The 25,308-nt window shown below is 37.0% G+C and overlaps 1 protein-coding gene across 1 annotated transcript in view; it reads right to left on the reverse strand.

Annotated features, from left to right (window-relative positions):
• Positions 1-4,559: 4,559 nt before the first annotated feature.
• Positions 4,560-25,308, reverse strand: part of TLK1 (tousled like kinase 1) — a 107,701-nt gene continuing 86,952 nt past the window's right edge. Inside the window, exons 13-21 of the mRNA XM_077751114.1 lie at positions 23,417-23,514; positions 21,331-21,412; positions 16,559-16,650; positions 16,386-16,475; positions 16,070-16,239; positions 15,664-15,799; positions 12,301-12,412; positions 11,479-11,586; positions 4,560-5,284 (exon numbers count right to left, since the gene is read on the reverse strand). Coding sequence (XP_077607240.1) covers positions 5,108-5,284; positions 11,479-11,586; positions 12,301-12,412; positions 15,664-15,799; positions 16,070-16,239; positions 16,386-16,475; positions 16,559-16,650; positions 21,331-21,412; positions 23,417-23,514 — 1,065 coding nt within the window. The 3' untranslated portion in view covers positions 4,560-5,107. The remainder of the gene's footprint in view (positions 5,285-11,478; positions 11,587-12,300; positions 12,413-15,663; positions 15,800-16,069; positions 16,240-16,385; positions 16,476-16,558; positions 16,651-21,330; positions 21,413-23,416; positions 23,515-25,308) is intronic.

Here is a 25,308-nt window from a genome sequence, read left to right on the forward strand (position 1 = left end):
TCTCCCTCTCTTTTCCCCCTCTGGGGCTCCTATAATATGAATGTTGGTATGTTTGTTGCATACCAACAGAGGTCCCTTAACCTAGTCTCATAAAGATTTTTTCCTTTTAATTTTCAGCTTGGATGACTTTGTTTTCTGTATCCTCTAATCTGCTGTTGATTGCTTCTAGTGTTTTTCATTTGTTATTGTATTCTTCAGTTCTGGTGTGTGTGTGTGGGCGCATATTATTTAATTTCTACCCCTTTGTTGAAGATACGAATTCACCTTCTCCCAAGTTCTGTGAACATCTTTATGACCATTACTTTATCAGGAAGATTGCTGATCTCTATTTAGTTCTTTGCAGTTTTGTCTTGTTCTCTCATTTGGACCATATCCATGTGTCTCTTTTTGTCTGGATATTTCTACATAATAAGTAGGTCTGCTACATCTCCTGGTTTTACATGCAATAGTTCGTAGATGGCCTGTGGGGTCCAGAAGCAGTCCCCCATGGTCACCAGAACAAGGTGTTCTACAGTCCCCTGTGGGCTACACATACCCTCCAGGTGTGACCAAACTGTCTTTTGTGGGTGTGCTGATAGCTGGGTGGATTCCTAGTGTGGGTGGCTGTAAGCCCCTGCCCTGATTTTCTTGGACGTGCTGCTAGGCAGGGCTGCCCTTATCCCCAGGGCCAGAGGGGCCAGCCTTGGCCGCCTGGCTGGCTCATTTAGTTAAGCGTCGTGACTTGGTTCCAGTGCAGGTCATGATTTCACTATTCCTGAGTCCAAGCCCTGTGTTGGGTTCTGTGCTGACAGCATGGAGCCTGCTTGGGATTCTCTCTCCCTTTCTCTGCCCCTCCCCCTGCTCACATACACTGTCTCTAAATAAGTTAATTTTTTTAAAAAAGAGGAGAGCCAGTCCTGATCAAGGCTTCCCACCAGGCTGTGGTGGGGCAGGCGGCAGCTACGTTGGAGGCATGCTTACTGAGAGAGGTAGGTTGGACGGGTCAGACCTGCAGAGAAATGCTAGTATTGGGTAAGTGGTGCTAGCGACGTAGATGAAAAGTCCTAAACTGGCACCTGCCAGGATTGGGGTACCTAGGCTGAAGGATGGCAAGAAAAACCGTGCCCGCCAGCGCTGGCCTTCCCAGAGAGAGTTCCTATAGATCTGTGTTCCTCTGGCACTTGCCTTAAAATTAGTCAATAAATCTCACTTACATAGAACCTAAGTGCTTTTCAATCTGCTGCTTCTGGGCTGGCCCTTTAAGAGCAGAGACTCCTTTCCTACAGCTCTCCCACAGTTAAACCTGGCTGATTTCAAAGCCAGATATTATAGGGGATTATCTTCCTGCTGCAGATCCCCAGGACAGGGAGGGGGACCCAATGGGCTTGAGCCTCTCGTTCCTCAGGAAAAACCTCTGCACCTGTGATCCTCTTCTGCTTGCAGGTTGCTAAGAGCTTTCCAAACTGCTGTTTTTCCACCAGGTCTTAGGGTGAGCCAACTTGCATGCAGGCCCTCCAAGCAGTGATGGTTTCCTATAGCACTTTGGGACTCCCACAGGTCTGGTGGCTTATCTGATGCAGACCTTGGGGTCTGGAGCGCCCAGTGTGGGGCACCAACGTCTTGTTTTTCCTAGAGAAGCCTCTCTGTAGTGAGATCTCTCCCCATTAGGTTGCCACACTGGGGACCTAATTTTTTTTTCTTTTGAGACCATGTCTCTGCCTCTTCCGCTCGCAGTGTGATCCTTTATATCCTTTGCTGTGAGGGCAGTTCATCTAGTTGTCAGATCTTTCTCAGAGGGAAATGATCCAGATGTACCTGTCGAGTTGGTATGCCTCTTAGAGGGGAGGAATGCAGCATCTTCACATACCACCATTTTCCCAGTTGTATTATTTTTTATTTAATTTTGAGAGAGTGAGAGTGAGAGTGAGGAAGGGAGGAGCAGAGAGAGACAGAGAATCCCAAGCAGGCTCTGTGCACAGAGCCCAATGCAAGGCTCGATCTCACAAACTGCAACATCATGACCTGAGCCGAAATCAAGAGCTGGATGCTCAACCAACAGAGAGCCACCCAGGTGCTCCTTCCCAGCTGAATCTTGAAAATTAGCTGCTCGAGCACTTTTTGAGTTAGAGTAAGCCTTCAGAACACTTAAATTCCATTGTATTAGGGAAGAAAATGTTCAGGTAACATATTAAAATTTAAATGGGACTGCAGAAAGACCCGCCAGTATCAACATATAAGGCTTTTTCCATATTGCAAACAGCAATGTAATTAAATTCTTAAGTTAAAAAGACTGCCATTCTACATTAGCACTAAAGCATAGCTGATAACATCTGATGTTAATCAACATTGTATTTGATAAGTAATGAACAGCAAAACAAACAATATACTCGTTAAATGTTTTGCTGAAATGCTCCACCATTTTGGCTTCATGTAATGAGGTATTTGTAGAATATGTGGTCACATTTTACGTACATTTAAACTGACTTGGGTTTTGTTTTTTTAGCAGAAGGGGATGGTGGTAAGGAAATAAACCCTTAATTTTTGAAAGACAAAAAACAAAGCTCTACCCACCTCCCAATTTAGATTATTAGGGTGGTTTCTACACTTCCTCTCCACATGCATACACTAAAGCTAATTCATAAAGAAAGATTTTTAAATTATATGCAAAACCTATACATTTTACCTTGTATCAGTGCTGACCCCTAATGGGAGGCATTGGCTCTGTCTCAGGGGAAAAAGACATACTTTAATTCTGACAGAATCCTGGAGGCCAGGCAACAACATATGCTTCAAAAGACATTAGAGCCATCAACTGACCTTTAGTGCTAGCTACCAATATCCCATGTGAAGGTAACAGTAAATGATTCAATCTGGCTCAGTTAGCCACCCTGTACCTGCTGAGTTATTGGCATATGACCCAAAAGCCATAGCATTTGTTGGGACATACTTTAGGAGGAAGAGACGGTGTGTAAGTTGATTCATCTTTGATTCCAAATGACCACCTAAACGCAGGTCAGGGAAGCAGTTTCATTTCATGGCTTGTTTTCCTACATTTCCACTCACCTGAAAATAGTATGACGACACAGTGATCTAGTCCATGCCACTTATTCGACCTAGTACTGGATGGACATGCCCACTTGGCATCTCACTAAAACTTAGAAAACTGGGCCTTTTCTTTTCATTCAGGACTTTAAATGACAATTACTAGGTGAAGACAGTACTTTATGATTTGAAAAGATGAAAACTCAACAAAACTAAAAAATTTGCAGGCAGCATCTAAAGCACTCAATTAATGTTAACATTAACCATATCAGTATTTTTTTAAAAATTGGATTTCTGTCTGTCTTAATCTATACAGAAGCAGATATAGCACTCAGGCCACTCCTCACAGTGCTAAATGTTACTTACCCAGGATTAGCCTTGATACTGATTATTAGGTTTACTTAAACAGCTTGAAGCACTTGATGCTTGAAGTATACTTAAAGAATTTACTGAGCTGATTCTTAAGGAGCCAAGTCAGTTAATATCCTAAATCTTGAAAGCTCCCTTCAAATGTAATTTTCATAGTCCTTAAATTTTAATTGTCATTGTTTATTACTGTTTTGGCTACATTCTCTACAATTTCAGCAGCATCTTAAAGAGACAATGTGTCTATATGTACAATGAAAAAACAAAATGGCTTGCAACATGAGAAATAAGAGCCACAGTTTAACTGTACAATATTAAGGAGAATCTGTGGTATCACCTCCTTTTTCTGCAACATGGACAACTTACATGTAAGTATCAGCATTATGAATGTGACAAATAATTCTTACAGGAGTAAAATACAACATCCTGAAAAATAATGGTTTCTACCATACAAGGCAGTTAGAAAATGTTCACATTTTAACAAATCTGTACAAACCACAAGAAACTTGTTTATGGGACCAGCATCCCACCTTGCTGATAAGAACCTTCTAGAAATGTAGGATAAACATGAACAATTTATAAATCTAGTATCTATGTGCTCCACAGCCCTAGAACCCAAGAAACTGATTTAGTGAACCCTATATGTCCAAGAAGGATCATTTTTACATGCCTTGATTGTTAATGAATGCCAGCCTTTAATATCTCTCTATGATGTACAGTCAACTTGCACCTTTAAGGAGGTCATTAAATTTTTTAGCAAGGAAGCAACATCATTTAGCAGCAATTAAAGCGCCTTCAAGAAGACTTAAAAAAAATACAATATCCAATTAGAAAAGCCATATTTTTAAACATTTGTACAAGAATAAGCTGCTGAAACTTGGTAATTGAAATACAACATCTGTACAACAATTTACAATAGAGCTAGAAGGGAGCTTTATCATCATCCTGCATAGAACTGGTCTGGTCCGCATTTGGTTACATACTGTCACTTGGTTTATGAACAAGGCCTGGTAATAAAGGGAAAATATCTTAATTCTAACATGTTGAAAACACCAGAGAAAATACAATTTAGTGAATTCAACTGACTTCAAAACAAGCAGCTCATTTTGTCAAAGGTGTAAAGTATCTAGAAATAACAGCTCTGTTAACATGACTAGTGGGGGTTNACAACTTGGTAAAAGCCAGCATAGGCAAGTGACAAAGTCTAACTTTGTCCAAAGATTCTAACTCTCACATTCTACTACTACAAAACACAACTGTCACTGTCATTCAGTTCTTACTTTGGTTTCAGCAGGTTAACTGCTGAATGCTGAAGAATGTATCCAGGCACTATAGTTCTTGTGTTAGAAATATTTTTTCCATGTGTTTTTAAATAATGAAAAACTACCCTTCATATTAGAACTCTCTAGTAACAACCAAATGTATTTAAGTATTATAAACGTTATTTACAGTGTTCCCCCAAACAATTATTCTTCTTAATATGGTATTCCTGTTTCTGTGCAACAGGCAGTCATCTGTCACTGCTCAAGGTTATAGTCAAAGTATACATTTTATTCATTGTCCATGATCCACTCTCATACAAATGACGCTATGAAGAACTTCAGTTCACAAACAACCATGTCTGTGTGAAAAAGAAAACAACAAAAACAATCAAATGCTCTCAAACTCAAGTGTGTATCTGGAAGCAATTCAAAGATATCATGCCAATTTTGGAGGAAAATCAGTAAGTAATTATGCTTGAAGAGGGGGGTGTGGGGGATGCTGTGAGCCCAGCCATGTGTAAGTTTCCTGAAGAATTGGATCTTCTCATGTGCGGGAGAAGGTATGGGTCATTTGCCAGTTGGTGCACATCAAACCGATCTTCTTTTCGGTAGGCCAAACAGCGTCTTATAAAGGCCTTTAAAAAAAAAATTCAGAAATTAAAATTTTTGTTTTTTAAAAAAAGTTTTACTTATGGGGGGGGTGGCAGAGAGAGAGGGAGACAGAGGATCGGAAGCGGGCTCCATGCTGACAGCAGTAAGCCTGATGTGGGGCTCAAGCTCACGAAATGTGGGAACCTGGATACTCAACTGACTGAGCCACCTGGGTGCCCCAATTTGTGCCCTTTCTCATCATCCTACAGAAGGATGAACACATTTAATAAATAATTTCATTTCCTTAGTATTCAAATCTTTAAAATTCTGTAGCAATACAATTCTTCAAATTCAACTCAACTCATCCTTAAGTGATTCACTTTATAGGCTAAATGATTATTGCTACCATTTAAACTTCCTGTCAGAAAGGTACTTATCTTTTTTTAAAAAAATCTACAGCTAGAACAAAAATTAGCATTTTAATCCTTTTTGAGTATGCAGTTAATTTAGTGACAATTAAGTACATTCATATTGTGAAACATCAAGACTGACCATCTCCAGAACATTTTCATCATCCAAAACTTATCCAACATTCAAAACAGTATTCAAAATTCTGTACCCGTTAAACAAGAACTCCCCACTCCTTCCCCCAGCATTTGGTAACCACTATTCTACAAGTAGAATCATATAAAATTGTCCTCTTGTGTAAGGCTTACTTCCCTTAACGCTTAAGAGCTCTCCATGTTGTAACATGCATCAGAATTTCATTTCTTTTTTAGGCGGAATACTCCATTACGTGCAATGCCCACACTGTATTTATCCATTTATCTGTTGACTGACATTTGCACTGTTTCTACCTTTTGACTACTGTGAATAATGCTGCTGTGAGCAATGGTATATAAATATCCATTTGATCCCTGCCTTTTGGGGGGTATATACCTAAAAGTGGAAATGCTGGATGACATGGTAATTATTTTTACAAACTGAAGTATAATTGGCTGATTTATAACATACTAGTTTTAAGTGTACAACTTAGTAATTTGATATTTGTATATTGCAAAATGACCAGCACAAAAAGACTAGTTAACATCTATCACCAAAACCACAACTGTTTATTTACTTTGAGAGAGAAAGCCAGGATGAGTGGGGAAGGGGCAGAGAGAGAATCCCAAGCAGGGCTTGAACTCATGAACCATGAGACCATGACCTGAGCTGAAATCAAGAGTTGGACACTTAACTGACTGTGCTAGGGGCCCAATTTTTTTTTCATCTGATAAATTTAATCTATTCTCATAGCAACTGTGAAATATATAGTATTATTATAGTCACCATACTGTACATTACATCCCCATGACTTATTTAATTATTTTTTAACTTACATCCAAGTTAGCATATAGTGCAACAATGGTTTCAGGAGTAGATTCCTTAATGCCCCTTTCCCATTTAGCCCATCCCTCCTCCCGCAACCCCTCCAGCAACCGTCTGTTCTCTACATTTAAGAGTCTCGTATGTTTTGTCCCCTTCCCTTATTTTTGCTTCCCTTGGGTTCATCTGTTTTTTTTTTTTGTTTTTTTTTTAATTTTTAACATTTATTTTGAGAGACAGAGCATGAATGGGGGAGCGGCAGAGAGAGACAGAATCCAAAGGGGGCTTCAGGCTCCGAGCTGTCAGCACAGAGCCCGACGCGGGGCTCAAACTCACAAACCATGAGATCATGACCTGAGTCAGTCAGTCGCTTAGGCAACTGAGCCACTCAGGTGCCCCTCAACTGTTCTGTATCTTAAATTCCTTGTATGAGTAAATCCCCAGGACTTCTTTTGTAACTGGAAGCTTTGACCCTACCCTCCTCACCTGTTCTGCTCACCCCCCACCCCCTGCTTTCCACCAGTCTGTTCTTTGTAGCCATGAGCTTGGTTTTTTTTTAAAAATAAGATTCCATATATAAGTGCTATTATATGTCTTGTCTTTCTCTGACTTATCTCACTTAGCATAATCCATTCAAGGTCCATCCATGTTGTTGCAACTGGTGATATCTCCTTCCTTCTCATGGCTGAGTAATATTCCGCGTGTGTGTGTGTGTGTGTGTGTGTGTGTGTGTGTGTGTGTTTGTGTGTATACACACACATTTTCTTTATCCATTCATCCACAGATGGACATTTATGTTGTTTTCATGTCTTGGCTACTGTAAATAATGCTGCAATGAACACAGAGGTACAGGTATATTTTCCAATTTGTGTTTTTGTTTTCTGTGGATAAATACCCAGAAGTAGAATTACTTGATCACATGGGAATTGTATTTTTAATTTTTTGATGAAACTCCATACTTTTTTCACAGTGGCCATACCGATTTACACTGTTCCTGGGAACCAACAGTGCACAAGAGTCCCCTGTTCTGCGCATCCTTGCCAACACTTAGAATGGCTATTAGGAAGACAAGAAATAACAGGTATGACGTGATATCTCACTGTGGTTTTGATCTGCATTTCCCTGATTAGTGATGATGAGCAGCTTTTTGTGTATCTGCTAGCCATACGTCTGTCTACTTTGTCTATTCAGATACTCTGCCCAGGGCAATCAGATTATTTTTCTGCTACTGAGTTGTGTAAGCTCTTTATATATTTTGGATATTGACCCTATATCAGCTATGATTTGCAAATACTTTCTCCCATTTGGTAGGCTGCCCTTTCGTTTTGTTGTTTGCTCTGTAGAAGGTTTTCATTTGATGTACTCCCACTTGTCTATTTTTCCTTTTGTTGCCTTTGCTTTTGGGGTCAGATCCACAAATCCTCACCAGGGCAGATGTCAAAGAGCTTACTGGCTATGTTTTCTTCCATTCGAGACTTTCATCCATTTTGAGTTTATTCTCATGTATGGTGTAAGACAGTGGTCCAGTTTTCCAAACATCATTTGTTGAAGAAACTGTTCTTTCTCCACTGTATAGTCTTGGCTCTTTTGTCACAAATTAATCATCTATGCACAGATTTCTGGGCGCTCTATTCTGTTCCACTGATTTTTCATTTTTTATGGCAATACCATACTGTTTTGATCGCTACAGCTTTTAAATATAGTTCAGAATCAACAATTTTGATGCCCTCAGCTTTGTTCTTTGGCTATCCAGAGTCTTTTGTGGTTCCATACAAATTTTAGGATTGTGTGACCTATTGTGTGGATTGTGTAAAATATGCCATTGGAATTTTCATAGGGAGTGCATTCAATTTTCAGGTTGCTTTGGGTAGTATGGACTTTTTAATATTCTAATTCATGAGCACAGAATATCTTTCCATTAATTTGTATTGTTTTCAATTCCTTTCATCAATGTTTTATTAAGTTTTCAGCGTACACATCCTTCACTCCCTTGGTTAAATTTATTCTTATGTATTTTATTCTTTTGGATGCAACCGTAAATGGGACTGTTTTCTTAATAAATGCAACAGATTTTTGTGTACTGATCTTTGTATCCTGCAACTTTACTGAATTTTTTGATTGATTAGCTTTGGTGCAGTCTTTAGGGTTTTCTATATATATAGTCATCTGCAAATACTGACCTTTTTACTTCTTCCTTTCCAAACTGGATACCTTTTATTTCTGTTTCTTGCCTGTTTGCTCTGGCAAGAAATTCCAAATGTTATGTTGAATATGGAAAGCTGCATTTTTCTGTATACAATTGTAGACTCCTAGAATTTTTCTTCTGTGGAAAGACTCTGCTCACCCTCATTCCATTTTACTATTAGTTTATTTTGGCCAGAGGGTACGATGCTTTTTTTTGGGCCATATTTCTTTCCTTCTTAAAGTGTAACAACTTTCTTTAGATGAAGGGAACACTGAAGTGCTACTTCTATTGGGGTTTGTTTCCTAGGTTATCAGTGCACTTTTGAAAAAACTAATGGAATATAATCAGTATCTGTTTTTCCTTCTCAAAGTGGTTTTATATATTTTTTTCTTCAGAATGGCCTTTTATTTTTTAAAAATCTAACATTTACAAGACAGTACACAAATCCTGAGTGTACAGCACAAAGCAAATCTATGTAACTGGCAACCAGAACCTCTAGTCTCTTTATGCCCCTTTCCAGGCACTGGCTCTGTCTTCAAAAATCTGTTTCCTGACTTCTAATACTACAGTTGAGTTTTGGCTGTTCTGAACTTATTTAAGTGGAATTATAGCTTATGTTCTCTTTTGCCTGGCTTCTTTCACTCAATATTATATATGAGCCATTCATCCAATTTTTGCAACAGATAAAACATTCTCAAGGGATAACTGATCGTCTTCTTTTAATCCTGACTCTAGAAATAACTTTAGCAGCTTGTCTTGAAATTCCCAACTTCCACATATATTCATGAATTAAAGCATTTGCAGGGAAACTACAACTAAGATACATAACTTTAAAAAGTACTTTGCACCTTCTTTGTTTGAAATTCATTGTAAGTATTTTTTTTCTTTAAAAACAAACCTAGCTTTTCTCATCATCATACCTTGGCTAGCTAATATTTATCAAAAACTTTTCTGAATCCTTAGGTCTTAATCATTTTCAGAGTGATCTTTGAAACCTAACATGGATGGAGTGATAGATACGTTAAAGGCAAAGTCTGAAAAGATGAAAAGCTGCTGACAGCGAGGTTAAGAAGTCTATAAGGACTAAATGTACTTTAGATGCCCACAACAGGTCAGTGGATGTACTTGGTAAAGGTGTACTCTGTAAGGACAAGATGTGAAAAACACCACCTACAAAAACCTCACAGAAAACAATGTGACCTTCCCCACCCCAGATCTGTGGGGGGGGAGCCTAGAGGAAGGGCACACTAAATTCATTCCTGGTCATTTCTGCCAGTTGATTCATTTAGTTTCTGTTCTCATGAAGGCAAAATTTAGATGCCAGTACTGTCAAGTTCTTTTTAAAGGAGACACATTTACCTTATGAAAAACATGTGATGTTCTTATTCTGAAGCATAATGAATTATCTTCTAAAAGTCATCCAAATAACTTGCTAAAGCACCAGTTAAGATGTAACAGACAAAATGAAATACAAGACGGTTCCAGAAAACACACTGAGATTAAAAAAAAAACCCAGCATATCTTCAATTATGAAGGTCCCTATGACCTCAATCAATGGCAACATCTAGCAGTGTTTTATCTATATTCTCAGATAAAGAAACTATACAATGCCTGTTTATGAATTATCCTTATGGTGTAGACTATTCACACCAGAATAAAAAATGGGAGCTTCATGTGTTTCAGCAATTTTCTAGGGTTTAAAAAAGGAAAAGATGCCAATGGGGCTCATACAGAAATGAGCTTTGTGAGGGGTATAACGAAGCAGGAGTAAAAATACAATGTGAAAGGCCAAAAGGATGAAGGTGGGAAGATAATAAGCACTGTAAACATTCTGCTGTTAATTAGAAATTGCTATTCCATGTTACCACACAGACCTATGGATTAGAACTACAGAAAGCCACTATTACAGATTCACAGACTGCTATGAGGAGTCACAAGTGAATTCTGGAGTCTAGCATAAGTGAATGCTTTGGTCCACAGCTCTCCTACTTACTAGCTGGTTTGCTTCTGGATGACATACTTCTATGGTCACCTGGCTGGCTTCCTACTTTATAAAATGGGAATAACAAACTGATCTACACCTCACAAGGTTGTTTATAGATAATGTATCAACACGATGCCTGCCACATAAGAAGCACCAAGTAAATGGTAGTTAATATTACTACTTTTATTACTTCTTATACACTTACTTAAATATTTCAGTATTAACATAAGCTGGTGTGATCAAAGAATCAGGGACTGTATTTGGGTTTTGAAAACTATCAAAACCAAAGACCTAGGAAACTCTTTTCCAGAGCAAGTAACCAGTCCCGACTGGACAGATTTCACTGTGGCAGCCATCCCTTACTAATAGTAAGTACAGCTGACCCTTGAACAATGTGGGGGTTAGGGGCACAACCAAAAATCTAAATATAACTTAAACGCCCAAAAAACAGAACTACGAATAGTCTAGTGTTGACTGGAAGCCTTACCAACAACAGACAGTAATATATATATTATAGGTTATACATGTTAAATGTATTCTTTCAATAAAGAAGATGTTAAAAGCATAAAATACATTTACAGTACTGTTTACTGAAGAAAATCCACATTAAGTGGACCTGTGCAGTTCAAACCCATGTGGTTCAATAGTCAACTGTACTTTAAGCACAACTTACTTCACAAAACCTATTTACATAAATTTAATACCTTTGCTTCACTGCTTACAACCGGTTTTACAGGGAACTGGACTTCTGTGGCTTTTAATATTGTATTTTCTTGAAGAATGTCTTGTTGAGATTGATTGTGACCGAACGGCTTAAAAAAAAAAGAATAAAATGTTTAAATATTTTGTGAGAAATTTCCAAGAGTAATTATCAGTGAATCCTCAAGATACAAATGATTTGTGTTCTAAAAAATCTTGTCCTCAGTTATTTGGAACTTGGGATGCATTTTCATAAAACAAGGTTCTAATTGAGAGCAGGATGAGTAAACCTATCTAATCAATCTTTGACATAGTTTAAACATTGTGAATAAGGACAGAAAATAAGGCTGTTACAATATAATTAAGATAAAAATATAAAAAGAAATCTAAATTATGACTGTTCAAAAAACTGAAACATGATTAGGAGTAAGAAGCAGTGAAAATTCCAAAGAATAAAATACTTGATCACAACACACCCCCTTTAATGACAGCTCAGGGACGGAAAAGTGTCTGTGGCAGCACACAGTTCTGACTTCAATATAAAGAGAGGTTGGAAAAGAATTAAGGCTAATAAGTTTGATGAAGTTTCCCGGAGGAAGACAAACTGAGTACATGTGGGGTGAGGTAGAAGTAGGGGATACCATGTAAGTAGAGAGAATGGAGGAGAATGTTTTGGCTCCAGTATCCCTAATAGCAGAAAATGTTATTAGCATTATTAACAGATAGCTTCTTTTANAGGATCTACACTGACTTGTAGTTAAACTTTGCATTTAGAAAGGAAATTCAACTTATCTCCACACAGCAGAATCCTGCAGACTTTAACTTACCTTTCTACCATAAAGACACTGAAAGAAGATGACTCCAACTGACCATACATCAACCTTGTTGGAAATCTTTGGTGGTTCTTTTCCAACTACAAAACACTCAGGAGGTAAATACCTACAGTTTTTTGGGGGAAGAAAACAGGAAAGGATACTATTAAGAATATGTAATTTAAAGCCTTCTCAATGTACATTTAGAATACTCCAAACACATGTTATCCATACATAAATCCTTAGGACTTTCATCAATGAAAATCACCAGAACTTCTGAAGTGTTTACTTCCTTGTGTCACTTGACTCTGGGGTCAAAACCTACAACTTTGCGAAGAAGTTTGCAATATATGCATATTATGTATATGTATTATATATACTGATAGATTTTTCATTTACTTTTTTATTAAAAAAAATTTTTTTTAATGCTTTGAGAGAGAGCGTGAGCAGGGGAAAGTCAGAGAGGGAGACACAAAATCTGAAACAGGCTCTGAGCTGGCTGTCAGCACAGAGCCCGACATGGGGCTCGAACCCACGAACTGCAAGATCATGACCTGAGCCGAAGTCGGATGCTTAACAGACTGAGCCACCCAGGTGCCCCAGATTTTTCATTTCTGTAGACAATATATGTATATTATCATTAGAAATTACAATGTTCTAATTGGAGTAAGCAATAATAAATGCTTTCCTATGTCCTTTCACCTGCGTTCAAACTGCAGACAATTCTCTTCCTAAAGTACCTATCTGACCAGCTGGTTCTTCTGTTTAAAAAACTGCAACATCACAAACGACCAGCTAAGAGAACTCCTATAGCTCTTGTTTGTACAAACACAGACCCATCCTTATCTAGAAGCAATTTAAATTTCCAAAATCTGTACTCCCTCTTCTCTCTCATCCCCACACTGTCCTTTGCTGCAACCTGCCCCCCACGCTTCTTAATATGAATCTTTAATCTCCAAGGTAATCTTTGATAACTTCCCTGACCACTCCGATTCATTTGGCGAGTACCTCTTCTTCTTTAAGACCCACTGGACCTCCATAAGCCGCCTCTGTTTCCTCCGGGCCGAGCTTTGCTTCCTCCCTATGTAACCAGCAGATGTTATGGTACTAAAATCACACTAAACTGTGAGCAGCTCAAGGAGCTCTTATTAGTCAATGTGTAGTTTTTGAACACGAGCAGCATCGAAATATATTAAGTATTCAAAAACACTGTTTTCTATTTTTAAGTTCATAATTTTATATAAAGGAAAGGTAAAAATAAATATGTCACACTTTAGATTGTAAGTCAAAAGATCCATCAGGGATGCAAGCATCCAGCTCTCACCTTAAAATTTAGACAAACTAAAATATCCTGAAAAGGAGTAATTCAGCAAAACAGGAATCTTTTTTCCTTTAGTTTTATACTATGATAAAATCATTTACATTTCAGCAGAAATGCACAGATTTCTTTAAAAAAAACAAACAAACAACTTTTTGAAAAAGAACCAACAAAGATGACCAATAATTTATCTGGAACGTAAATCCTTTTCTACCCCCTAAATAAAGTATAAAGCCAGACTTGTTTTATGAGTAAAAAATGGATTTTGTATAGATTTATGAAACAAGAATGGCTTGTAAACACTATGCTACACTGTCTCTTTGGGCAAAAGGGTAGAACCAAAGAGAGACCTAAAGTTGTTTGGAGAGAAACCACCACCAGGACTTAGTGAATAATTGCGTTTGAGGCCTGAGAAGAAAGGGGAGGACAAAACTGATTTTCTACTACGTGATAACTGATGAATAGTTCACACATTTCTGGGGATGAGAGGTAATTTGTGAAAGTACTGTATACATGTATTGTAAAAGACTTTACACACATCCCAGTTAAAAAACTAAGATGACTATAGGAAACTAACCATTTTTAGAAGCCCATTTCTATGGGAAATACATTCTAGGCTACTACGTGGAAATGCTCCCGCCCACCTGTCAGAGGTAAATCTCCTTGCCCAGCCCTCCACTAGCAAAGCCAGAGTGCAAGGGAAACCACATGGCGGGAACCTCTGCAGAGGAAGAACGATCTATTATTTAGAACTGTACTGGGGTGCCTGGGTGGCTCGGTTGGTTGAGCATCTGACTTCAGCTCAGGTCATGATCTCAGAGTTCGTGGGTTCGAGCCCCGCATCGGGCTCTGTGCTGACAGCTAGCTCAGAGCCTAGAGCCTGCTTCGGAATCTGTATCTCCCTTTCTCTCTCTGACCCTCCCCTGCTTACGCTGTCTCTCTCTCTCTCTCAGAAATAAAAAAAAACATTAAAAAAATCTTTTAAAAAAAGAACTGTATAAATCTACTACTTCAGGCTGTCTTCCACAGATTCAGGGTTCTATAAAGGAGACTTGATGCTGCAAGTCAGCTCAGACTGCTGACTGAGGACACTTAACTTTTAGGGGGTTACTAGTTTGAATGATAATTTTCTTTAAATATGGAAAAAAATCCATGACCTACTATCTTACTCATATTGCTAGAAAACCGTACAAGCAGAGTTTGAAAGTAAAATGGTTTTAAAAGAATATATGCAAAGTTTAAGTTCATATAGACTGGGGACATCCTGTGGAACTGGTTATTATGTGCTCTAATCGTGTGAAGACTATTCTAGAAACCCCAATGTCATATATATGTTTATAGTTTCCATCCTGTTCAATGAAGTGTAAAGTTATCTAATTAAAATTTTACTCCTTTTGCTAAACTAAGTTTGTTTTGAAATCTTATAGTTGGTGTTCTCTCCTTTGCTGATTTTGACAGTAAGTTTGAAAATTCACAGAGAAGTGATTTTTGTCAACACCTTGGTACTCTGAAGGGAATGACACTCATTTAGACTTAGATCTGTGAGTCTACAATTCTATTCAGAGTTTATACATATGAAGTTATTAAAAGGGGTTTCTGAGAGTGAAGTCCAAAGACCAAGAATATGCCAAACTTCTTTCCATGTAAGATTAATGCAACCTTCATCTCCAACAAAAACCACAAAACTTCTATAGTGAGGGCTTCATGCTTATGACTACTGCTTGTAATATTTATGATATTATATTTATCTAAGTATTTTTACTTATGATAAACATAACTTGAATATACGGAAAGAAAATCCATAATTCTCCATGTGAGGTGTTTCTGGCTGGTAGATACTGAAGTCACTCACTGATGCCAAGTCATTCTCCCTTCACTTAACTGATATGTATAGTTAAGACTAGATGAGAAAAGAAGGCTGATGACAGTTGTCTCCCTCGTGATTCAAACTTTGTATTAATTAGTACCCTCACCACAATCTCCAAGATACATGAAAATAAAAACTAAACTCTCACAAAAAGTAATCTAGACAATTTCAATATTTTAAATTATACATTTACCAGTAAGTGCCTGCCCCTTGAGAAGTTAGATCCATTCCATCTACACCATAACTATCATCATCCATAATCTTGGACAGACCAAAATCAGTGATTTTGATTTCTCCACATGCTGTGCCATCTACCAGAAGAATGTTTCCTAAGAACAAAATATAAGGTTTTATTTTCAATGATACATAGTTGAAAAACATTTACTATGCTAGCTGACTTGTGGGGAACAAACAGATATTTTAAATACATAGTTAAAAATGTAAGCAAATTATAATTTTAAAGTGTGGTCAAACAATAAACATTTTAAATTTTTCTAGTATTCCACAAACTAAACCACAAAGCATATCTGCAGATAACTTAATAAAAACCATAGTCTTTAATGCTTAAAAATATTAGTTTGATAAATTTTATTAATTACCTGGCTTAAGATCATAATGTATAATAGGGGGTTTGATTTCATTTAGGTATCTTAGTGCATTTACAATTTGCATTACAATAGACCTAGCTTCCTTCTCTGACATTAATTTATGTTGCTTCAGATAGAAATCCAAGTCATTGCCTTCACAGTATTCTAACACTGTACAAAACCTACAATGAAGAGAAAAAAAAATTAGATTTAAAATATTATCCAAGAATTCATTATGACAGTGGAGAAATGAAGAATCATCACAGAATAGGGAAAGCAAAAAAAGCAAACATTTTTTCTTAAAAACTAAATCCTTCTATTCACTTACGTATCTGTATCCAAGGAGAAATAATCATAGAGTTTAACTATCCTAGGGTGATCCAGTTCTTTGTGTATTCTATATTCTCTGCAGGCATGTCTATGGGAAAAGAGAGTATATTTATTCTCCATGACTATTAAATGTACTTCACTTGATGAAAGCCACAAAGTATTAATATTTACTTGTGGTAGTTTTCCTTCTTCTCATCCCTCCAGCTTTTATTAAGCTGATGGATCTTCACAGCAGCATATCTTTGTTCATAAAGGTCAAAAGCCTAGAATTCAAGGCGCAGCAGAGTTAGGACCACAGACCAACTGAATAGCTGAAGAGAGTTTTAAAAATGTTTTGTGATCATTTCTGCAGTAATATGAAATTAGAATATACACTACAGTTTTGGTGATCATCTCTGCTTTGATTGTATGCAGTTCAATGACACATTTATTATTGGAAACAAGACACAAATCCCATCACACTAAATCAGAGAAAGCTTTAATGTGAACTTTCATATTCAAGTTTCATAAATACCAATATACTGAATCAAGATAAAACAATACAGTTATTATTTGTTTTCTTTAAATATGGATCTGGCTCCTCTATACTGGCAATAGCAGAAAGCAGCCAACAGAACAGATGGGTGTACTGAGTTTTTTATGGGCAAGACAAAGTAAACCTTTCTCCTCTACCTTTTCCTAGCAACTGCTCACTTCTTTAAAAATAAACAGGTTCCTAACAATTTCCAACTGCTTAAAAAATTCTAAACTTTGATTATGAAACTGTTCAAACATAGCCATACCATGTATCATTTTATCACACCTAACTGCATCAATAATTTCTTAAAATCTCTTCTAATACCCAACTTGTCTTCAATTTTCACTGGTTTTCTTTAAAAAAAAAAAAAAAGGGGTTCTTAAAATGATTTGTTTGAATTATCACCCTAATTCTTACATAAAAAAATTAAAAACGATTAGTATTCTTTTAAGGTCTTAGGTAATTTACAAATAAAAAAACACCTGAATGTCATTAAAGAGAGATCTACTAATTTAGGTTCTGTTTTGACTTATCTAAAAGTATCCCTTTATTAAAAACTTTAAAAAATATATATATATTTTTTAATATTTTATTTATTTCTGACATAGAGAGAAAGAGAGTGTGTGAGCAGGGGAGGGTCAGAGAGAGAGGGAGACACAGAATCCGAAGCAGGCTCCAGGCTCTGAGCTAGCTGTCAGCACAGAGCCCGATACGGAGCTCAAACCCACAAACCATGAGATTGTGACCTGAGTCGAAGTCAGACGCTTAGCCGACTGAGCCACCCAGGCGCCCCTTATAAAATATTTTTGAGAGAAAGAGAGAGAGAGAGAGACAGAGACAAAATCTGAAGCAGGCTCCAGGCTCTGAGCTATCAGCACAGAGACCGATGTGGGGCTTGAACTCACAAACCGCAAGATCATGACCTGAGCTGAAGTTGGACACTTAACCGACTGATACACCCAGGTCCCCCTAAAACTGTACCTTTAAAAAAACACTTAAAATTTACTATTTATAAGAATGAAGGTCCCCAGTCCCTACTCCTTCAATCAACTTAACCTAAAAATAATCAGGAAAGGTAAACTGCTTGTCACAAAATTATAAAAGCATGAGATCAGAAATATTATAGGATGCAGTAATTAAGAATATTCACTTTGGAGTCAGAACTCATCAACTATAGAACTTTGTGCTAACACCCTGTTAGCCTCAGTCTCATTTGTAAAGTTTGGATTGTTGAGAGGATTAAATACGGTAAAGCATATAAAGTGTTAAACATTAACTAATTACAATATTAAAAGTTTAAAGAAATAGAACAGAATAAAAATAAAAGTTCAAGTGAAAGAATGCAAAAAAGCATGAAGGATAATAGAATAAAAATTTAAGTACCCTAATAAAAATTATTATTAATATATTTGACTTATAATTTTATATGACACATCTTTCTCCCAAGATGAGGTGAATACAGTATACCCTTCCCATAAGGCTAATGTGGTAATTACTGAGCAACTGATTCAGTATTTTCCGTCTTGGTATAGGTAAAAGTCTGTATTTCTTGGTTCACAGTCTGCTTCTTTCCTAGTGGACCTGGCAACCATGAAAAGGCTTTGAAGGGGCTGGAAAGAGCGGTGTTTAGTATTTAGGTAAGTACTGAAGATTCAAGTTATTAGGCCCAATCTGCATTTTCTAGTTTCTATATATGCCTTCCTTAAAAAAAGAAAAGCCCCTTTCAGCCCCTATCTGTGGTGTTAAAAACGGTGCAAATAAATACTATAGGGCAGTGGCAGAAGGTTGTCATGAAAGGTGTTGGCCGGTTCAAAAACTGGGCAACTCTAGGGCTGAGTTAGGTGATTTTTAGATCCAAAGTGAGCTACTATGATTTTCTTTCCTACTTCATGGCCTGGGTATGCCTACTTGAACCATTAAGTGCTTGAGGAGGAACTACTGTTAGAGAACCACCAATTCAAAGAGAGCTCACAGATCACTCCTGATGGGTGAGGACGGTTAGGCATATGAGGCTTAACACTCGTCCAACTTAACAAAACAAAAACAAAATGGCTCACAGTTGAACGAAGATCAGAACTGAAGTTTTCTGAATCAAAATCCCATATTATTTCTCAAAGTCAGAACTAGAATCCAGGTTCGTCCTCAGTAAACCAAGAAGGCATAGTCCTTGTCTCACTGAACAGAGAGGATTACTAATAATAATCTGATGAGTTTACATTTGCTAAGCACTAATATTCTATGTGATTTCCCTGTGATAGGTCATTTAATCATTACAATAATTCTATGATGTAGGTACTGTTATTATTCATAAATGAAGACGGAGGCAGAGGATGGTGTCATAAGGCCAAGTATATACAGTTAGTAAATAGGAGTCAGAACTAGTTAGGATTCAAATCCAGCCTGTCTGGCATCAGAACCCAAGCTCTTAACCACGAACTATACCAATATATAACAAAGCACAAAGTGTCAACAAGGAGCTTATAAAAGGCAGACCAACTGGGAACCCTCCTCTAACAATTAAGTTTAAGGTGAGAGTACAGCCTTCAATAGGACTTCATCCTAGCTATGAGCAAATGGGAAGCCAATGGGGCTTATAAGCAGGAGAGTGAGATGATCAGATTGCATTTTATGAAAAGGCCACTCCAGCTATAGCATACATCAATAAACTGGAGAAACTCAATGCCCCCAAAGAAGGTGATTAAGTAGGAGGCTCAGACAGCAATGCAAGTAAGAGACAAGGAGGCCTTGAGCTAAGAGAGAAGGGTCATTGCTAGATTTGAGAGAGCTTAATGACATTAGTAGCAGTGGGCATCAGGGACTGGTTTTATGTTGAGGGAAGGGACTTCAGGGAAAGGTGGAATGAAGAATGGCTTCTGTGTTTTTCATTTGGGCAGATGAATGGCAATGCTATGTACTGAAGTGGGGAGCAGTGTTAGAAGAAAAAGGTTATGGAGAAGACGAAGATCTATGAAGCATCTAAGGGAGGCAAAGTGACTAAGTTATGTATGTACACCAACATGTATGGAGCGCAGAAGGAAGGTGTAGAACAGCTATTTGTACACTGATACAGTAATGGCTTTTTTTTTTTAATGTTTATTTTTGAAAGAGAAACAGAAGCAGAGCCCAAGCGGAGGAGGGGCAGAGAGAGAGAGGGAAACAGAATCCAAAGCAGGCTCCAGGCTCTGAGTTGTCAGCACAGAGCCCGATGTGGGGCTTGAACCCACAAACTGAGATCGTGACCTGAGCCCAAGCTGGATGCCCAACTGATTGAGCCACTAAGGTGCCCCCAGTAATGGCTTTGTTTGTAAAAGTGAAAATCTTCTCTGGGTATCTTTCGGTTAAGGAGAAAAGGAACTAATATAGGTCTTTTTTATTTTTTTTAAAATGTTTGTTTATTTTTGAGAGAGAGCGAGCGAGCACAAGCAGGGGAGGGGCAGAGGGCGAGGAAAACACAGAATCTGAAGCAGGCTCCAGGTTCTGAGCTGACAGCACAGAGCCTGATGAGGGGCTCAAACCGTGAGATCATGACCTGACCTGAAGTTAGACTCTTAACCAACTGAGCCACCCAGGCGCCCCTCTATAATAGGGCTTTTGTGAAGAGCAAAGAAGCCTAACAAACTTCAGAAAGCAGGAGATATGTTTCCCTTTATGCCACTTTTGGCTTATGAAAGGTTTTCACAGTAATGCTCTAGATAGCTGGGGAAAACTGTATTTGAAAAGGAGTATATAGACTGATAAAAGACCTTAGGAACTACAAAATTTAAAGGCTGGACAGAAAGATACAATGTAAAGTGAAAAAAGGTTAAGATACAGAACACTGAACGTGGTGACTAAAAATTTTTCTACATTTATATAGACACATTTAAGAAACACTGGCCTTAAAATTTGGGTAAATTCAGGACATGTAAGACTTGTGACACATGTTTAAGGGGTACAATCTTTCCATAAATGTAACTATATTAGATGGCTACCTGCCACTTTTGAGTCTAATGACTGTTATTTGTATCAGACTGGCTACTGGTAACCAGGTGCCAGATATTAGCATGCCACAAGGATAGTCTCCAGACTCTTGAGATAAGACAACATAAGCCACCAGACTATTCTGTAATGAGAGCTGTGACATAAAATCAGTCAAAAAGTCAATCAATAAAAGACAAGTACCTCTCTTAAGTTTATTTTGAGAGAGAGAGAGAGAGAGCAAACGCAGGAGCAGGGGAGAGGCAGAGAGAATCCCATGTAGGCTCCATGCTGATGAGCCCAATATGGGGTTTGAACTCACAAATCATGAGATCATGACCTGAGCCTAAATCAGGAGTTGGATGCTTAACCAACTCAGCCATACAGGCACCACAAGACAAATATTTCTTTAACCATATGCTCCTGCATCTGGTTATGAGTGTGAAAAACAGAAAAAAATTTACATTACCTTATACACTTCACTAAAGCCACCTCTACCAAGCAGATGAAGTAATAAATATCTTTCATTTAACGTTGGGTGATCTTTGAACCTTAAAGGTGGGAGAAAAAAAACACTTAGGCGTATAAAAACACACACAAGAAGATTCCTTCGACAATAAAGTTCCACTCTCTCTTCTACTACCCTGAGTTATTTCTTTTGCAGTTACTCTACTACTAATTTCCAATTCCATTCTATACTACTTTTCTTTACCTGCCTACTTTCCATCTTAACTCTTTGTTGTTCACAAGCTGAAGATTTATAGCTGAATATTCAGGTTCAACGACCAAAATTACAGCACTGTGATAAAGACTTATCAACTATTCTATTTCCAAGAGCTTTATGAAATCCTGTAACTACTCAGAAGAAATTATTTCCCTTGGAGAAATACACTTTTATATTGAGAGGATGGTTAATCCAGATTTTATAGTAGTATTGACATGATAAAAAATAATTATATTTATAAACTGGCCTTCATACATGATTAAATTTTACTCTTTGGATTTATATAAATAAACTTTCAATTCTCAATTTAAAAAAGGAATCTTTAAAAAGAAACTTAAAAATACCTTATATTTTGTTCATAATCAACTGAATATAACTTTGACAATCTCTTTTCTTGAAGAACTTGTTAATCAAAGAGATTTTTGCTTGGGTTTTGTTTCTGTTTAAGTAAACTCTACCCCCCAACGTGGGCCCAAACTCACGACCCGAGATCAAGAGTTGCACACTCTACTGACTGAGCCAGCCAGGCACCCATCTGCTTGATAAAACTGTAAGAATTCACTTGATTTTCATCAAGTGGACTAAGTCCTATCCATAAACAAGTTTGAACATAATTTTCAGAACAGCCAACTGTAAATTAGTTTTGTCCTACTTGCTTTATTAAAATTTTTATCTGGTACGTTTTGGGTTATTCTATAACTGTATTATTTCATTCACCTTATACACAGGAATGATCTATGTATTTATGAATTATACATATACAATGATCATGAATAGGCCTTCTTTTAAGCAAGGTTATTTAAAGTTCACAAGAGAAACTGGCCATTTACAATTCTGATATACCTATTAGGTCATGAAGCTTTAAATGACATGACAAATCTCACAGATAAAGGATAAAAAGACACCCTTCCTCTCCTATACACCAATTGAATCCGAGTAGTACCTTGCTTAATTTCTATCTTCTTCATAAAATTCCCATGAGTCCAGTTATCTTCTCTTTTGAATTCCTTTAGCATTTAATATCTATGGCACTCATTCTGATAAGCAGGGATTAAGGACAGCGGCTATAACTTAAACTTCTTTTCTGTTTCTTCTATGGTTTTTGCATACTGCTGACCACACAGCTTACCAATTGGTTAAATCCCATTGGTTAAATAATTTCTCCTTCACTACTGTAATATTAACTTTGGTATTCAGTCAACAAACATTTATTTTGTGCCGAATATGTGCCAGGCACCAGTCTAGGTTCCGGGGATAGGGCAAGAACAAAACTAAGTCTCTGCTCTCCTGTAGCTTATGTTCTAATTAGAGGAGACAGATAAGAACTGAAAAATAAATCTGTAAATCCAGGTAGTGACAGATGCTATGAAAAAATAAAGCAAGGTAATGATACTGAGAGAGGGAATGGAGTCAGGCAAAGACTGCTATTTTAGAGGGTGGCCTAGGGACAGCCTCTCTAATGATCATTTTGGAGCAAAATAAGAAGTTTGCCACTTAAGATATTCAGAGGAAGAACATTTCAGGCAGAGGAAATGGCAAGCATAAAAGCCTTGAGGTGGAAATGTGCTAGACATGTTTGAGGGGGCCAGCTTATCTACAACATACAAATGAGGGGAGGAGGAGAGAGATGGGAGTGGTGAGGTGGCCAAAGAAAAGATAATACAAGGCTTTCTGAGCCATGGGAAGGACTCTGGATTATATTCTAAGTGTGATGAGAAGCTCCCCAACAAGGAAATACTGTGTTTATGCTCTTCATAGAGAAGGAAAAAACTTTTATCATGTAAAAAAAACTTTTATCATGTAAAACTGTAAAATATGAATAATGACTTACTGCGAATTATCTTCATTATTTATTCTTTTGAGCTCTCGAATGTGAAGATTTCTGACTCTTTCCAAACGTTCAAGTTCTGCCTGGATTTCTGCCTCTTCCTGAAAATGAAGAGAGGGGACTATAACAAGCTCAATTTATTTGCAATATAAAAAAGATATTTTTACCCATGCATCAATTTTTTACAGTGACAGGAAGAATAGTACATTATAAAGTACCACTGAGTTAAAAGACCAAAGTGCACTTTTCAATGCCTGAAAGATGGAAAGAGATAAGGCAAAAGCCTATTTCAAGAAACCATCCTCCACATAAAAATCTATACCTAATGAGATGCTGAGTTTTATTCTGTACTACAAGAAATCTATTTTTATAACATCTAAACTGAAAATGACTGCAAGGTAGTCTGAAACTGACTTATGACACAAAATGAGAGCTTTATTTCTGATACATCCTGATAATTTTAGAGAGAATACTTTGGCAATACAAAACAAAGGAAATGAAGGTATTTTACAATAGTTAAAAAAAGAAAGGAAGAAGACAGAACCACTGATTATTTCTAGGCCTTACAGTGTCTGATACACACAAACACGCACACACATACAATGTGACCACTCACTCAAGTAAATCTCACTGTAATCCTAAAGAGACTCTAAAATAAAAACTATATGGATAGCTGTGGCAGATCCTCAGTTATTAGAGCAGATAGAGGCAAATCCTAAAGAAATTTCCTTTAACATTTAATATAAAAATTTTGAAAATATTTTCATGTCTCAAAATACTCGATTTTGAGAACATTAAAAAAATAAGACACAATCACCCATCTTACATATCTGTTTGTCAATATACATTTGAATACTACATAAAGGACAGATAAGAATATATCAAATTTCAGTGGAAAATTCTAGAAATGCCCAATTTTATAGTCTTTTTGAATATCTGAATAAACAAATACAAATTGCCTTGGCCTAAATGTGTACCTGCTATCATAAATCTATACCACATGGAACAGGGGTTGTTTTTTAGTATTACACTTACGTATTTCTGTATTATATTAGCTCATTTTCTTTTAATTATCTGATTTTAAAAATCCTTTATCTAAAAAGTAATTATGAAGTTTACTTTGAAAATATAAGTATTTCATTCAAAAGCAAATAGAGGTATAAAGTCTACAATATCTTTATCTAAGGCTTAAACTGAAAAGAATATTCTAATTATGATAAAGAAAAACAAATGTTCACAGATTAAAAACACTAAATCTAAGTATGTTGTTTGTATTCCACTTGACCCTTGAGGTTATTTTTTTAAATTATTTTAAACTCAACCACTACTTGTTGCAGAAATATTTAATATAAAGTAAGCAAAAGATGACAAATAGAAAGTTTAAAAATAAATTTAAATGAAGATCAACCTTTATAGAATTTTGAAGATTTTTAAAAAGTAGACACATATAANATCATGACCTAAGCGAAAGTCGGACGCTTAACCGACTAAGCCACCCAGGCGCCCCTATAACAGACTGTCTTAATTTAACTGAAACTAATGCACTTAAATACAGCTTCAGTCACAAATATCCCATACTTTAATGACAAGAAGAAAGTAAGGTAATAGTCTAGGGGATTAAATAATTGAAAACTCATTATAAGGACAGGAAATAGATTAAAAACCTTTGGAACAATACTGAAATCACAGTTGTCTTAATTTAGTCATATGAAGTAGAGTAAAAGACTGGCTACAGAAAATGTCCAGGACCATGAAAAAATTCAAATTCATTTCAGGCACAGAGCATAGAAAGTGGCAACCTTTTCCTTTCATATTACTAGTATTTGCGGTCTTAAATCTTGCCATTAACTTACACATGTAGGAAGCTACTGAACACTTGGTAGGTTGGTGAAACT

The sequence above is a fragment of the Crocuta crocuta genome, unplaced genomic scaffold, assembly GCF_008692635.1.
Source record: "Crocuta crocuta isolate KB4526 unplaced genomic scaffold, BGI_CrCroc_1.0 scaffold219, whole genome shotgun sequence".
Classification (NCBI taxonomy): Eukaryota; Metazoa; Chordata; class Mammalia; order Carnivora; family Hyaenidae; genus Crocuta; species Crocuta crocuta.